This window comes from Ammospiza nelsoni, chromosome 2 (assembly GCF_027579445.1).
Source record: "Ammospiza nelsoni isolate bAmmNel1 chromosome 2, bAmmNel1.pri, whole genome shotgun sequence".
Classification (NCBI taxonomy): domain Eukaryota; kingdom Metazoa; phylum Chordata; class Aves; order Passeriformes; family Passerellidae; genus Ammospiza; species Ammospiza nelsoni.
Genome location: NC_080634.1, coordinates 37,658,106 through 37,674,199, shown reverse-complemented (window position 1 = coordinate 37,674,199; position 16,094 = coordinate 37,658,106). Strand labels below are relative to the sequence as shown.

Sequence of the window (16,094 nt, the reverse complement as noted above, 5' to 3'; positions counted from 1 at the left end):
ATTGAAATGGAAAATAATAATAATAAAAAATTCAAGGCCCTTCTAGGAGAGTCTGACTGCCCACACTGTGAGTGCCATGAAAAGGCTTTTTCATGACAGAAGCCTCAGTTCTCAAATGGAGAATGTTTTATCCAGTATCTGTTTCTACACTAAAGCGGGGCTGTTCTACCTCAGATTTCAGTGGCAAAGGAGGAAAATCTGAATAGAAGATATGTAAGACGATGCTATGTCTAACAAAGTGCTGCTATTTAGAGCTCCTTCACCTTCCTGCAGCCCAGAGGTTACTAATAGTTGCATTACTCATTCCCTGAGTTTCTCTCACTGCCCTATCACATTGATGTATGAAAAACAAGTAATTATGGCCCTTTTAGATTTTATTTGCAAAGCTTTTATGCAGTTTAAGAGTCATACAAACTTGCTGAATGTGTATACATGTGGACCAGTCTGAATACTACCCAATTTATAAACTGCACACTTCTTGAAATTACTGGAAATTAGTGGACAATTATGGAAAGTTTGCAATTATTTCCTGCCTTTTCACTCTACAGGTCACTAGCTGTCATTGCCTGCTGGTTTCCTGCTAAACAACTCAGTGGAGAAAAACATTTCTAACGCACAGAAGTGTGGATGTGAAATCACACCTTGAACCACTCAGTCCCACCGTGAAACACTCACTCCATGGGATCCTACAAGCAGATTTTTTTCTCGTTTCTTGGCCACCTTCAGTTGAAGTGGGCCCCTGGTGGTGTTCCTTTAACTGTTGTCCCTTTGCAGTCAGATTTGCTGTGATGCAGTGTGGCAGCTGTTATCCTTTGCTTTGAGAAGCTCCTCTGCAAATTCACCATTGAAAATTTCTCATACCAAAAGTCCAAAGATGTATGTACATATAGGTATATAAGTACACATATTAAGAAGCCCCTTGAATTATGAATGCAATTTAATCCTGGTGTCCTAGTGACTCCACATTTCTCAGTGTGTGGACCTTGGGATGGGTGTGATCCTGTATGCTGTTGCTATGCTGCATTTCTGTTGTGATACTTTTATTTCTGCACTACAGTGTCTACTACATTGCCTTGGTTACAGGTGTGTATCTTGTCCTATGTTGTATAAATATATTTATCCATTTTAAATTGCCCTTTAACTTGCAGGTATGGCATGAATTGTCTGATCCAGTTTGAAGATTTTGCCAATGCTAATGCTTTTCGTCTCCTCAATAAATACCGCAACAGATACTGTACATTCAATGATGATATTCAGGGTGAGTACTGCTAGGAAAATCAAATTTAACCTTCACCTTGTCATGAGAGGCGGTGGTTAATATCACAAGACTGTTTATTATACAGTAGTCAGATGTCTGACAAATTTTAGAGTTTATACAGAAGCATTTAAAATATAAACAAAATCTCAGCCATCTGAGTTGAAAAGTGAGTCTCCATTGTTTTTAGGAGTTTAGCTGTTCATTGAAGAAATATTCAAGGGAGAAAATGGATCATACGCTTTAGATTATGCAGGTAACTTAGAGAGTTCCATTAATTTTCTATAATTTAGCTAAAACAATGATGACATTTCAACAGTTATGCAAGGCTTTCCGTTTTCATGAGCCAGGTGGTGATTAGCTGATCCTGGCATTTTCCCTCTATTGTTAAACTCTTTACTACATGCACAAAAATAAAGGTAAACAGCTTCTTTCCTCTCTGTGGATGCTAACTCTGCAGTAATCTGAGAACAGATCTGTTCTCCCCTAGCGTGCTTAACATAACTCTTCCAGTGTCACAGAGAAGTGACAGCAGCAAAGCTGGGGTTATAGCAAACAGGTCTCCAGGCCCTGAGAGGCTCAGCAGTCAGCAGGATTGCTCAGTGCCCACAGGGATGCACTCTGCATCCCAGTCTGATGCTGACTTTGCTTTAAACCTTCGGAAGGGCTGTTTGCCCATTTGACAGGGACGAGATCTTCCCAATTGTCTACAAACAACCAGTTCTCCTCTGAGTCCCTTCATCTTTTCTTTTGTCTAGTCCTGCTTGAAACATGCAGAAATTTCCAATGTTTGATTTAATTATTTGCAGTCAGTTGGGCTCATCCTCACTTGTACTTGAAAGAGACTGAAAGAAACATCAGTGTTATTTTTCACACAATGCTGGTTCTTTTGTGAGCAAACTTTCCAGTGCTGTTTCTGCATCTGCTGCTTATCTAACAATATTTGGCAATGTGTATAGCAGCTTCTTCCTGTCTGACACAAGGAGTAAGATCCTGGTTTAGGGAAATGTGGTTGGTGTAGTGGGATGCATGGACCTCCTCAAAGACATTTTCATGAAGAGGGTTTAGAAGCACACAAGCTAAAGGCATTTCAGGGAATGGCACATGGATACTCCTGTACAAGGAGACTCATCAGGTGTTCTTGCCACCCCCTCTCTCTTCCAGTGAAGAAAGAAGCACAGGAAGAGAAAACCCAGGAGGCACATTTTTGAATTGAAGTATTGAAAGGGGGAACCGAGCACTCAGACTTTTATGAAGATGGGCAGGTGAAGGCCATAATAAGAAGCCAATGTTGTACAGATTTCTTTTGGATTAGTTGCTCTCTCTGAAAGTGGAAGGGGACTCAGCAGTCAAAAAGAGGCCAGGTGCTGTGGCAAATCCCACATCAGGGTCCTGGATGTAGGTTTTCTTGGCAGAACTGGAGTGAATGGCAAAGGTGTCTTGGTGAGTTTGAAAGGTTTCTTCAATAACAGAAGAAAAAGAGAATATTAAAGCTAAACTGCATATTCTGAGTGGGAAGCAGCAGACTATTTTTTATTGTTTTCTTTTGGCTGTAGGTCATAGCTGAATGCCTCAGACAATTCCTGGTAGTGACTGCCCCAGAGCAGCAAACCAAATCCAGGGGGATGCTGTATAACAGTATTGTCATAAAATGGACCTTATCTGATTCTGCCCAGTTAGATGCATGTCACAGTGCATAGGAGATGTCAAGTCCCCCAAAAATTCTTTGAACTCCTGCCTTTTGAAAGAGTAGGATTTTACCTCTTTATAATAAAACATGGTTATATTCTCAAATAAAGCATTTTGCTGGCACTGGTTTCTCAGTAGTAGATAATAAAGAAATCCTGCTGAACTTTTGCACAACAAGCAATGAGTTGAAGTAAGCAAGCACCTGTTTAGGCTTTTTTATGGAGCTGTCAGAAAGAAAAGGGAAATCCAAGCTAGGGTTGTAGTCAGAAATCTGTTTTGAGGACCTTTGGAATGCTGAAGCAACGTGGATCTACTCAGTTAACTCTGTCTTGGAGTCATGTCAGGGATAAAAGAGTTGAATCTGGGATGAGTAGTCTGATTTACCCACTCTAATCTATCCCTCTGTGTCCTCAGATGGTATGGAAAAGGTAGGAAGTGGCATTTTCTCACTTACACTCTCCTGTTCTTTGGGTTTACCTTAGACTCTCTCTTTTCTAATGTGATGATCTTTCATAACTCACCTACTTAAAAAAGTGTTAGACTTCAATGTAAGTGGTGTTTAAATGATTAATGAGAATTATACAAAGCCTTCTTAATACAGGCCTGATTAATTTTACTCAAGCAAGACAGGAACAGACCTTCTGAAACCTGAATTATTCCAACTTCTGAGCTGGCAATGTTTTAAGTATGTTGAATTAAAAACACATCTTAGGCACAAGCAGTGCAAGGTAGATGAGGCCTGAGCTATGGTATTAAACTCATTGACCATTGGTTTGTGGGACTCTGGATGCAGTGTGCCTACACATACACACCCAGGTGAGATGAGGAAAAAAGGTATAAATTGCTTCCCTTAAGATCCTTTAGGCCTCCCTGTTGCTGCCCCAGGGCCTACACAAAATGAAAAACAGTTTAAAATATTAATACCTACTTTTTTTAAACTTTTTTTTTTGTCCTACAAATTACTGTATTTCCAAATCCATCCTAACCCCAGAAAATGAAGGTGACACAGACCCTTCCAGTTGGAGCCAGCCTGCTGATGCTGGGTGGGATGCCTGCCAAGTACCACCAACTGGGACGAGGTGATTGCTGATTCTGAAAGCCATCAGCCTGGGGTCTAGGCAGGAGCTGGCTCGCAGTGCCCGTGTGTGGGAGCTCCTATTGAGGGAGTGCTTCTCCTTCCTCTAAGGGGGTGATGACATCAGTCCTTTCCCAGCTCTGTCTGGGTTCATGCAAGGGGCAACAGCTTGAATTACAGCTCCGAGGGAGAAAATTGATTGTCACTTCTTCCTTTTTCCCACTAAAGTACAAGGGCAGGCTCTGAAGCACAGAAGATTAGAGGTACATGAGAAGGCTTTAGCTCCTGCTCTTTCTCTTCCTCCTCTAACTTTGCTCCACTTAGTTGTTCACAGTGTTAAACAGAAAGTAGACAACTTAAAAGTCTCACAAAGTTGTCAAGTCTGGTGAATCCTTGAAGCAGGCATCTCTGGATTCCTACTTCATACAAGAAATGACATAAAGCCATTGAAGGCATTAGTTTGGAAGGGTCCTCTGGACATCAGCTAGTCCTCACTCAAATAAAGGGTGATTTTAAACTTAGATCCAAGTTTTATATTATTTCAGGTTCCTCAGAGCCTTGTCCAGCCAAATACTTTGCAGTATATACAGGTTTCCCAATCTCTTTTCACTACCTGTTCCAAAGTTTTCTCATCTTTCCTGTGTGTCTTGTCCCTAATATCTAATTGGAATTTTGTAACATGCAATTTGTGTTCATTGCCCCTCATCGTTTTTTTGTACAGCTCTGAGAAGAATCTGGCCTCTTTACAAACACTCCAACCAGTGCTTGTAAACAGAAATTAGATATCCTCTTAGTCTTCTCCAGCCCTTTCAAACCCAAGCTCCTCAGTCCTTTTTGTAAACCCTGGTCATATTGGTGTCCCTCCTCTGGACTTGCTCCAGTTTGTTATTGTGCTGAAAGCCCCAAATGGGATGTGCTTGTCTAGGGATGACCTCAAAAGTACTGAAATAGAAAAAATTATCACTTTTTTTGACCTACTGTTGACACAGTCTAGCAGCCTGTTGGCCTTCTGTGTCACAAGGGCTTATTGCTGGCTCATCTTCCACTTGCTGTCCATCATGATCCCAAAGTTTTCTTCTGCAAAGCTTTAGGACTTAGCATTTGCCTTTGCTGACCCTCACGAGGTTTCCCTGAGCCCATTTCTCCAGCCTGCTGAGATCCCTGAATGACTGTCATACCACCACTGTGTCATTCACTATCCCCAGCTTGTAATCATCCATGAACTTTATGGACGTGCACTCTGTTTTATAATCCAGATTGTTATGAGAACTTAAATAGCATTGGCCTCTTTGTACCAGACCACAAACGTTTGAGCCTACCAGCCCAGCCACTTTTTCACCCACTTTTTCAGTCTGTACCTCTCCAGTTTGGCTACAAGGATGTTTTGGGAGATTATGTCAAAGGCCTCATGCAGATCAAGGAAAACATCCAGAGTTCTATTTCCATGATGAGAACTTCAGGCATGCAAAATTACAGCATCTCCATGGACTTCTGCCTATTTAGCAGGGATTGTTCAAGAGACAAAGTCCATGAGACCTGATGAGATGCATCTAAGAATTCATCTTAGATATGTGGCCAACAGCATTACAAAGTCACTCTTTGAAAGGTTATGGTAATTGAGGAGATCCTAATTCCTGAATAAAAGACAAATGTCACACCTATCTCCAGGAAAGGCAAAAAGAAAGATCCAAGGAATTTTAGCCCAGCTAGCCTAACCACAGTGCCTGGGATGACAAAGCAAGTCTTCTGGAAGCACACCTAGGAACATGAAGGTGAATGAGAGCAGTATGGCTCTCCCAAGGCAAATCATACCTGACCAACTTAGCTGCCTCTTGAGGTGTTTGCTCAGTACTGAACAGCAGAAGTAGTTCTGCAAGTTTAGACAGAATTCCAGAAAAAATGAATAAATCTTTAATGTGTTATTTAATTAATTGTGCTGGATCATGTCATTCAAAAGTTTTTCACACATACAGGCAGGGCAAAGAGAACAGTGCACAAAAGCAGATAGCCTGTAATCTGAAGTAGCCTGCGGGCAATGCTCAGGGTCCCCCCTTTCACAGAACACCTCTGAGTCTTTTCCATGTCATTACAGCAACGATTCCCCTTGGTTGTAGGATGTGTGACTGCTGATGATCCTCAAAATATCTCTTGACCCACCAGCCACCTTTTCTCATTATCCTAGCAGATAACCTTTCCATAACCTTCCCAAGACACTTCAGGAAGCAGTGCCTGGCCTGAAGCAACAGTGCTCCAGATCTCAGCTGAGGCTGGGAACAGGCTGACTCCAGTGTCACAAATCTGAGCAGTTTCAAACACTTGGGCAAGCTGGAAATCAATCATGTGCAAAGGAGGCCTGTTTCACAGACACGTTTCCATGTGCTGTGAGAAGCAGGCAAAGTGAGAGTTCTTGGCTCAGCAGTAACTAATTTCAGCAGATTAAAACGGTACAGTATCTTACTTTGTTGTTTCAGCTGGCGTGGCAAATGCATGGGTAATTATCACAGGAAGCTAAGGAGGGGGAAGCACAATAGGAAGGGAGTGCGGGACGGGACCGTACTGTGGAACAAAGCAGGCAATGTCTTGCCAGGCAGCTCCTGAGCAGCACGCTTTCCCTGGGGATTTACCCAGCCTGGAGATAGATGTGGAGGTGTTCTCAGTCCTCCAGAGGTGCACTATTAACAGTCCCTCTGGACCTGCTGTGCTCCACAGCAGAAGAGGCTGTAAGGGCCAGCTCCTGGGTTTGTGTTGCATTCACACACTGACTGCTTCACAAGGCAGGTCAGGACAGTGTGGACTGCAGGCTGTAAACGGGCCTCAGTTTCTTGGGCTTATCCGTGCAGCACTCTAAAGATCAGGCCCTCATCTTCCGTCACTTTTGGGAATTGTGGCATTTGTTTCCCTTTCTTTTCCTGCTTTTCTTGTTTGCTGTGTATCTCATTCACTGGATGCCACTGCCAAGTCCTCCTCTGCAGTGAAGAACAGCACAGGTCCCCTCTGTGTTAAGCTGTCTGTCATCTTTTAAGTCCAGGCTAAGGAGGCAAAAGGGACGGAAGAAAGGGCTGTGCTCTGACCTGGTTCAGCTTGTTGGTGTGCAGCAGTGCCCAGTGCTGTGATGGGGATGGGGATGCATTCTTGCAGAGTGCAGGCAGCTGCCTGACAGCCTCTGGCCATGTGGGTGCACGAGGAGGCTCAGCCTGCGTGGGCATAGCAGGTGCAGGCTGGCACCCTATGGGCAGGAGGGAGGGCACTGCTGCCATGGTCAGAACCCATCATTAAGGGTATGCACAATACGGTTCAAGCACTTTACAGTGGAAAGATTAAAAGCAGGAACCTAGAGATGGCCTCATTAGGCTTCTCCATCGTCAGACAGCTCTTCTCCATGCCACCAGCAATTCTGGGTCACCCTTCAGAGAGCAAGTTCCATCCCTGTCCATCAATGCTTTGCATTTTACTGCTCTTCTTGTTGACTAACTTTTCTATGTTTATTTTCTATTTCTATGTTTATTTTCTTAATGTCTTACAGAGGCCCTCTGGGGAAGGGTAACACCAGCCCACAGCCATGGAGGGGAAGACCTTGAGCTGCAAACACTGTGGCAGTTTTCTGTTCCAGCTTTGTTGTGTTTGACTTTTGAGTACGCATTTAGAGTGGATCTGGACAAGCTCCACTCTGCTTTCCAGTAATGGGTGGAACTGCTGCAGGGAGTTAATGGGAACCAGAATTTGGAAAAGCCCTAGGCTTCCTCCTTATCCATAAATTTAGATATATTTCCTTGGCTGCCCTTTGCTGAAGCTGTTAAACTAGAGTTTGCTGTTCCCCGGGCCCTCATATTGGCATGGTTTTGACAGGGCGAAATGTAAGCAGGCAGGTCAAGAGTGAAAAATAAAAGCTCAGGTTGAATTTGGTCATCTTTTCCACCAGTGTACTGTGGAGAAGGAGGAATCACTCATACAGGTGTTGTGTGAAGAAACCGGCGGTGGTGTGGCTGCACGTTCCCATTGCTGCTGCTATTGGAAGGACTCAGCATGGTGGTGATGCTCAGCTCAGTCAGGCCTCCAGGACAGGTGACAGGGCAGTGCCAGCCATCAGCATGAGAGGACTCCTGCCCCCAAGCACCCCCATGGTCCATGCTTTCCCCCATGTTCCCTGCTTAGCCACTGGCTAGGCACAGCCTTGTCCTCAGCACTGGGCAGCGCTTTCCCCGGAGACTCGTGCAGTGCTTCCTGTCACTCCAGTGCAGAGCTGCTCCCCCCTCTGCCCCCTCTCCCCTCTCTGAGGAAGGGTCAGGTCCCCGGGAATGGGGTCCTCTCTGCTGCAGCCTTTCCCATGCGATGCTGGGGAGCAGATCCTTTCTTAGCTTATGCTCCAGTGTATCTCCACTGACACCTACTGGGGCTTGTTCTCACTTGCAGTAGTACAAGTGGAACATCAACCCCACAGGGTTTTTCCTTAATATTTTACAATATTCTGAATGTGCCTGAGTGTCAGAAATTGATTCCTGCAGCGATGGCCATGTTTCTGACTGTGCTTTAGTTCTAAATGTACTGGTTCTCTCGCTGTGGACTTCCCAGAGAGGTCCCGAGGTCTGCCTGCTATTTTGTGATACCAAGTTTAACACTCACTTTAAGTCTTGGATAGATAGGACGGTTTGCAAGAACTTTCTTCTCTCTGTATCCCTCCATATCTCACCTCAGATACAGACCAGCCAAGCTGGCTCTTGCTAATTACTTAGGAAGGAGTTATCTGCAATAGCAGCACTCATTCTCTTTGGAAAACAGATAGACCAACGTGTTAAAGGATGGCTGGTTTTTTCTTGCCATGCTGAGGAGTTCCTTGCCCCAGCCTGACTTTGTGATTCTTTTAGAACTAAAGCATGATGATTAGCCAGTTCTTTACATGAACCAGCTGTGAACCCTTCTCCACAGAGATACTCCGTTGTTCTGTGCTCAGAAACTGTAATTATCAAATAAATATATTGAGCTAAGGCCAAGGTACAGTAACTTTATTACTTGAGTAATGGGGGTGAGATGCAGTTTGGGAGACTGGAGGGATTAGAAACACATTGGAACAAGAGAGGAGGATTAGGAGTGGCAGAGCTGAACAGAGCCCTGCTGTTAGTCAAAGCTGCAGTGCAAGTGCAAGGGATGAGTAATGGCACACCCAGTCCCACAGGTCTCTGCTCTGCAGACTGAGTCTGCCCCCTTTCTTTCCATACACACCACTTGTCAAATTCCTGCTAGTGACACCTTTTAAAAGTACCTCAAGTACCTCCCTCTGTTGAAATCTCTCAAGAGCATTTTACCACTTAAATGGGTTTGCAAATACCAGCATTTGTCCCATCAGACTTCTTGACAATTGCAGGGTATAAAGCAGTTCTGCCTGGGTCAGGACCAAGAGAAACAAGATATTTCTCCAGTTACATTTCAGTCTTTTCAATACTTTCCAGGCATCTATCACTGCTAATGCTATGACCTGACACTTACACCACCACACTGTAATGGTTTCACTTCTGGTTTTTTGACTTTCATCAGTTCCCCTCTCCTGCCCACACAGGGATTTGGGGATTCCTGTGCAAAGTAAGCCTTGGAGGTAGTGTGTGAACATGCGTGAGTGTACACACAGATGTTCATACTCTACTGCATGTCACAAACTTGGCATTGCTGACAGCTGGGGACCCTGGTCTCTTCCCATTTCTTTGCAGCTCAGACTTACAGAGCGGAATCTCTTCCTGCACAGATTAGATGTCTGCAGCAGAAGTGCCTACATGTATTTCAGTTACCTTGTCTCTCTAAAAAACATGTGGTGGTAGTGGCTCTTCTAGGGTTTATTTTGTTTGACCCAGTTCAGGTGGCTGCTTTAGCATAAGCAGGATCATACATGTTTGTTCAGAGTCCCATCCTCAGCATCTGTCATGGCAAGCCAAGCAGTTCTGCTGATTACAGACTCACCCTAACACAGAGAATGAGCATGGACTGGTTATGTGACACCCATAAAACACAAAATCTAAAAACAAGGCAATTATCCAGTGTTCTTTTAAATTTCCTGGACGTTCATTATCTTCCTCTGTAATTTTCCCAGTCCAGTGGAATTTCACCAGGCAAATACACTACTCTAAAGAGAGCATTAAAAGGCAGAGATGTAGTGCAGGAGGAGCAAGAGGAAATCCTTTGTGCACTTCCTTCAGTTGTGTGACATGTTAATATTGAAGCAACAAGGTGTTCAGTGGCTGGTTCCCTCCCTATCAACTCCCTTTTAAACTGACTGAGCTCAGATGATCTGGGTCTGGAAATGTAATGGTAAAAGCTTTTCTGAGCTGATGAAGGGAATTCATCCATGTCTCAAGTGATTCATTGCAAAAAAGACGCATACAAAGTTAACAACCATCAGTCTAGTCTGTTTTGTGTTTAAGGCATGAATGCTTGCAGTGCCCTCATGAAGTCATGGATGCCTCATCCCTGGAAGTGTTCAAGGACAGGTTGGATGGAGCTTGGAACAACCTGATCTAGTGGAAGATGTCCCTGCTTGTGTCAGAGGAGTTGGAACTAGATGGTTTTTGAGGTCCCTTCCAACCCAAACTACTCTGTGCTTCTATGAAGTGATGCTGCCATTCTGTACCACTGTGCCAGTGTGGGCACCACGTCTGTTGCAGAAGTGTGGCTGCTGTCTCTGCTAAACCAGAATCACTCTTAAGAGAGGATGATTATTAGCTTTTGGAGAGCAAAATTCATCTGAGTTGCAATCACAAAATGTTTCACATTGTACTGACAAATCCTTCTGGTCTGGCCTATAAAGATTTCCTTTATATAGGTTTTCCTGTATATAGGTTCCCTAAACAAGGTAAGTTGTGTCAATAAAAGTACTACTTTGACAGAGTACTTGTGCTTCCACTATATTTCCTGCTTGCTAGGAAATTATAAGAGTGTGAATAATTTCCCAGTTATATACCAGCAGATTCCTAGCTTGTCTGTGGCTTTTGCACCAAAGAAAAGGAGCAGGTAAAGCTGAATTTGTTTTGTGGGTCCTTCAGAGAGGGAGCAGCTCCATCTGCTGGTGTCACTGCTCGTGCTCATGTCTGCTCAGGAGCTGCTGGTTCCTGATGCCTTGCAGCACCCCAGGCCCTAAGGACCCTGCAGGGAACCTCAGTGAAGCACTGGCTACTTAAAACCCTGAACCACTGGCTGATTACATGGGCAGCAAAATAGGAAATTCTGGAAATTTGCTGAAATCAGGTGTATTAGACTAAAAGTGGTCGCTGCCTGCCCCAGCCATGACCACCCCCACAAGACTCGTTACTATCAAGTCTCCCTGATTCCTCACAAAGCTTCTAAAGATGAGAATGGAGAGACCACCACTAGAGCTGGGAACAGATTAAAACTCTAGGGAAAAGCTGGGAATAGATCAGGGCATGTCCAAACTGATATTCTTTCAAATGTTAAGGAAGAATATTAGTCGACTTTATGATCCTTAAGGGTCCTTCCAACTTTCCATATTCTGTTATCAAACTTCTACCTTCACTCCCAGGTCCCCTTTAATGTTGCATCGTGCTTGCCCAGATGAGCTGAGATACTGCCAGTGCCTGAATCCTTATTGGTTTGTGCCTTATGTATTTCCACCATATTTTTTCACCTGGGACAGGACATTAGATGAATGTTGCATGGATTTGTGTGAGCTATGTGGGGTAAAGGCAGGTTATTCAGTCTGGACATTTGCCCCCCTTAATGCATGGCAAGCTGTAGATATCACAGTGGCTGTAACAGCAGGACTCTGCTCCATTTACTGCATTGTTCCTCACTAATCTGAGACCAAATCCTGTTCTCAACGATTTCTTAATGTTTAGCAGCAGGATGTGATGGCTGGGAGTCAGGGTACCAGGGTGTTAGAGAGGTAAAAAAATGGTGATGCTGGGCTGTGAAGGTAAACAGGAGAAGAGGATGGTAATTCCATAATCACAGAGGATTTTTTGGCAAGGGGACCCAAGTTGAAACCACTGCTCTGCTACAGGGATCTCATGTGACCATAGGGAAGTCAGGTGCATCTTAAACCCTTGCAAGTTAGGTATTAACTTCCTCTGACATTCTAGGATTTGGTGTCCCTTTGACTCTACATGGAGGAAAATTTGTGTTCTCCAACCTTGCAGGAGAATTTGAATGTCAATATTATATTTCAGCATAGGGAAGGCACTCTGATCCTTCAGTGACAGAATTTAAGAGAATGATTCCTACCACAAGGTTTCTGACAGTACCTCTGCAGGGCAGACAGTGCATTTGCCAGGATGTCCATCTCATGGTGTTTCTCTCTTTCAGGCACAGCATCTGTTGCAGTCGCTGGCCTCATTGCAGCCTTAAGGATCACAAAGAACAAGCTCTCTGACCATAAGTTTGTTTTCCAGGGAGCTGGAGAGGTAGGAATGTTCCTGAGCTTATACCTTAATATGCTCCATCTTCAAATTTAGAGAGAGAAAAGTCGCCTTTGAAACTTCCTGGAAGGCTTGGCTTCATGAGGCTGAAGCACAGAAGCAGGTTCCTTGTCACTGGGCAGGACTGGGCTCTACAGGTGGATTTTGCTGCTGTGTGGAAGTTACCAACAATCTGTCAGAGATTTTTTGGCCCACGACTCCTGTGGGCCAGACTCTATGGATACTCTGAGGCTGCCCATGTGTCAGTGGGGCTTTAGGTACCTTTAGGTTCCTTATGAGGCAGGCATATGAAGGAGGCTGGTTTGAGTTCTCAGGGTTGATGTCTAGGGTAAACCAGAATTTCTTTAGCAGCAGAATCCAAAAGACTCAGACTCAAAGAACTGTAAGAACTCAACCTTTCTATCTGGAGCCAGTCATAGTGCTCCATGGCAGAAGCCAGGTCGCCTGTATGGCACCTTGCTCAAAGAGAGGAAGAAGAACCCTCCAAAGCCTGGTTCATGGACTAAAGGTGTTTAGTCCATGGACCTGTCTCAGCTCTCACCCACCTGTGAGACTTTGGGAAGGTCTGTTATTACTTGTCTATCCCTCACTGAGACAAAGATTGCTTTCTGTCTCTCCACCCCTGCTGCCAGATATGTCTGTGCTGGTCACCATCTCTGTGGTACCAAGTCCCTCCTGCCTTGTTAGTCCCCATCTGGGAAGAAGGGGCATGGCTAGAGGACCACAAACACACAGAATATCCAGGGCTGCTTTCCCAGGCAGGAATGGGAGAAGACTTTCCTCATGGCCGTATTTCAGATGCAGCACTCCCACTTGGATTTGAGGTCCTCCGTACTGGCATTGCCACCAGCATTTTTAAATGTCTGCCTCTCTTCCTCCCATGCAGCAGCTGGTTTAAATTATGGAGACACCCTTGCTTGTCAAGGTACCACCTCTGCTTCTTCAGCCTCACCTGCAACATGCTCTGCTGAATGATTGTGAGGGTTTTGATTTATGGCAGCACCTACAAAGCTAAAATCAGCCCCATGCCTTGGCACTGTACAACAGAAAGTCTCCCTGCTTTGTGCAGTGCTGGGGGATGATCCAACCCCAGCACTGCACTGATCCACCTCTCATTCAAAATCTTCCCCCAAAAGATGACAATATCCCAATGAAGTGTTTATATACTGTGTTCCAGGCTGCAATGGGCATAGGTCATCTCATCCTCATGGCCATGGAAAAGGAAGGAGTTTCACGAAAAGATGCCCTCAAAAAAATTTGGATGGTGGACTCCAAGGGACTGATTGTGAAGGTGAATTTGTCTCCAGAGCTGAGCTCCACTCACCTGCCATCCATTGCCAGCTAGAGAGGCCAGAGCAGGCAGATACCTTGGTCCCCTGCTCAGCCCTGAAGTGAAGGTTACAGCTGTATTGGTGTCAGCATTGCTGACACTCCTGCTTTCAGAGGAGGTCTCATGCTGACAAGTGTTCCAGCAGCACTGGCTGCCCTAAAGGCAATGCTTCAGGCTGGGTCTCTAAAGTGGAAGGATAGCCTGCTGGCCATGGCCTCAAGCAGTGCTGGAAGTCTTGCACATCATATGGGGCATTATCAGAGAAAAATTCTGCCCTGCTTGGTGACCCAGCCTAGTCCAGCTCCATTCTGCACTCCCTGTGTCCCCAGGGCCTCTGCCCTTGTCCCTCCTCAGACTGGAGGAGACTTGTGCTTTATGTACAAGTGAACAGCAGCCAGGTCCTTCCTCCACACACTCAATGTGCTTCGGTGGGTGAGAGGAGCAGAGGCCAGCCCAGTGTGACATTACACCAACTGCTCAGTGCCTGACTGGCTGATGCTGAGGTCCTGCTATGAGGAATCTGCTTTAGATAGAGGGCTGAGAGACAAAATACCTGAAGATGAGTTATTATGTTATGTGTCCATCATTTGCCAACAGACCAAAGTTTGATTCTTTTTTCCTCACAGGGCAGGAGCCACCTGAACCACGAGAAAGAAATGTTTGCCCAGGACCACCCCAACGTGGACTCACTGGAAGAGGTTGTGCAGAAAGTGAAGCCTACAGCAGTTATAGGTGGAGTTCATTTAATACGACCTTTTCATGTCAATTCAGTTCTTAGGAAAGTTTTCTGTCTTTCCTCCAGAGTCTCCTTTTGTTCTCCTAGTCAAAACAAAGTGAGCTTTTTTTCACCCCCATTTTGTCAGTTGAGTTCTCCATATTCTTTTTGTGTTAACTATGGGGCACAGGCTTCCTCACTTTTGGAGCTGTAAGAATTCTTTCAGACAGGGCTGAAGAGGGAGGTGCTGGGGGAGGCAGGATCTGGGGCTGTCAAGCAACAAACTTGGCCCTGTCAGGCTGGGCAGGATGAGGATGACAACAGGCACCTCAGGAAGCTCTTCGGGAGTCAGAGCGCTGCAGTCAGGCTGGCCAAAACCCTGGGGCCCACTCTGCCTGGAGGAGCAGAGGGCTTTATTTTGAGACAGGCTTTAATTCTCACTGTCAAATGAGAAAGTAACATTGCCTGTTACTGCACATCCAGAGATGAAGCTGTTTCCCTGCCACAGTTCATTCACCAGTCCCAGAGGGAGCAGCGCGATGCTCTGAAGTCGCACGGTGGGAAGGCACCACTCATTCTGCTGTTGCTGTTCCAGGTGTGGCCGCTGTTGCAGGCGCTTTCACCGAGAAGCTGCTGAAGGACATGGCAGCCTTCAATGAGAGACCCATCGTGTTCGCCCTGAGCAACCCCACCAGCAAAGCAGAGTGCACAGCAGAGCAGTGCTACCGCATCACCCAGGTACTGCCTCACCCTGTACCTCATCCTGGTACCGCCTCACCTGGTACTGCCTCACCCAGGTACCGCCTCACCTGGTACCTCACCCTGGTACCGCCTCACCCTGGTACCGCCTCACCCTGGTATAACCTCACCCAGGTACCACCTCACCCTGGTACTGCCTCACCCAGGTACCACCTCACCCTGGTACTGCCTCACCCTGGTATAACCTCACCCAGGTACCACCTCACCCTGGTACTGCCTCACCCTGGTACTACCTCACCCTGGTACTGCCTCACCATGGTACTTCACCTCACCCTGGTACCACCTCACCCTGGTACCACCTCACCCTGCTACCACCTCACCCTGGTACTGCCTTACCCTGGTACCGCCTCACCCTGGTACCACCTCACCCTGGTACTGCCTCACCATGGTACCTCACCCTGGTACCGCGGCTCGGCACGGGGAGCTCGGGGTCTGGCTGGACCCAGGACACTACAGTGGGGCATACTGGCAAACAAGTGACAGCCTGTATAAATTGAAATAAGAGACAGTTGAGCTAGGTGTAAAAGAGACTTTGATGCTGTGAGGAGGGTCAGGAGGTGGAGCAGGGGGCAGGGCCAAGGTTGCTCATGCAGTCTCTGTCCTTGCAAGTTTTCCAAGAGCAGACTGGGGAAAGCCCTGAGCAGCCTGGTCTGGTTTCACAGCTGACCTTGCTATGAGCAAGAATTTGGGTCCCAACCAGCCTGAATTACTTTGTGACCCTCTAAAGAAAGTGCTGGCCTCTTCCACCCACATGTCTGAGATGTCCCATCCTCTCCTGTTTCTGTCCCCTGTGTTACCCCAACCTAGTTGTTTATATAACTATTTCATCACCCAACTTAGACCCAATGTCACTGAAG

At 45.8% G+C, this 16,094-nt stretch overlaps 1 protein-coding gene across 1 annotated transcript in view; it reads left to right on the top strand.

Moving 5' to 3' along the window:
- Positions 1 to 16,094, top strand: part of ME3 (malic enzyme 3) — a 117,821-nt gene that overhangs the window by 99,512 nt on the left and 2,215 nt on the right. Inside the window, exons 7-11 of the mRNA XM_059493773.1 lie at positions 1,149 to 1,258; positions 12,321 to 12,418; positions 13,611 to 13,724; positions 14,390 to 14,495; positions 15,074 to 15,216. Of these exons, the coding sequence (XP_059349756.1) occupies positions 1,149 to 1,258; positions 12,321 to 12,418; positions 13,611 to 13,724; positions 14,390 to 14,495; positions 15,074 to 15,216 (571 nt within the window). The remainder of the gene's footprint in view (positions 1 to 1,148; positions 1,259 to 12,320; positions 12,419 to 13,610; positions 13,725 to 14,389; positions 14,496 to 15,073; positions 15,217 to 16,094) is intronic.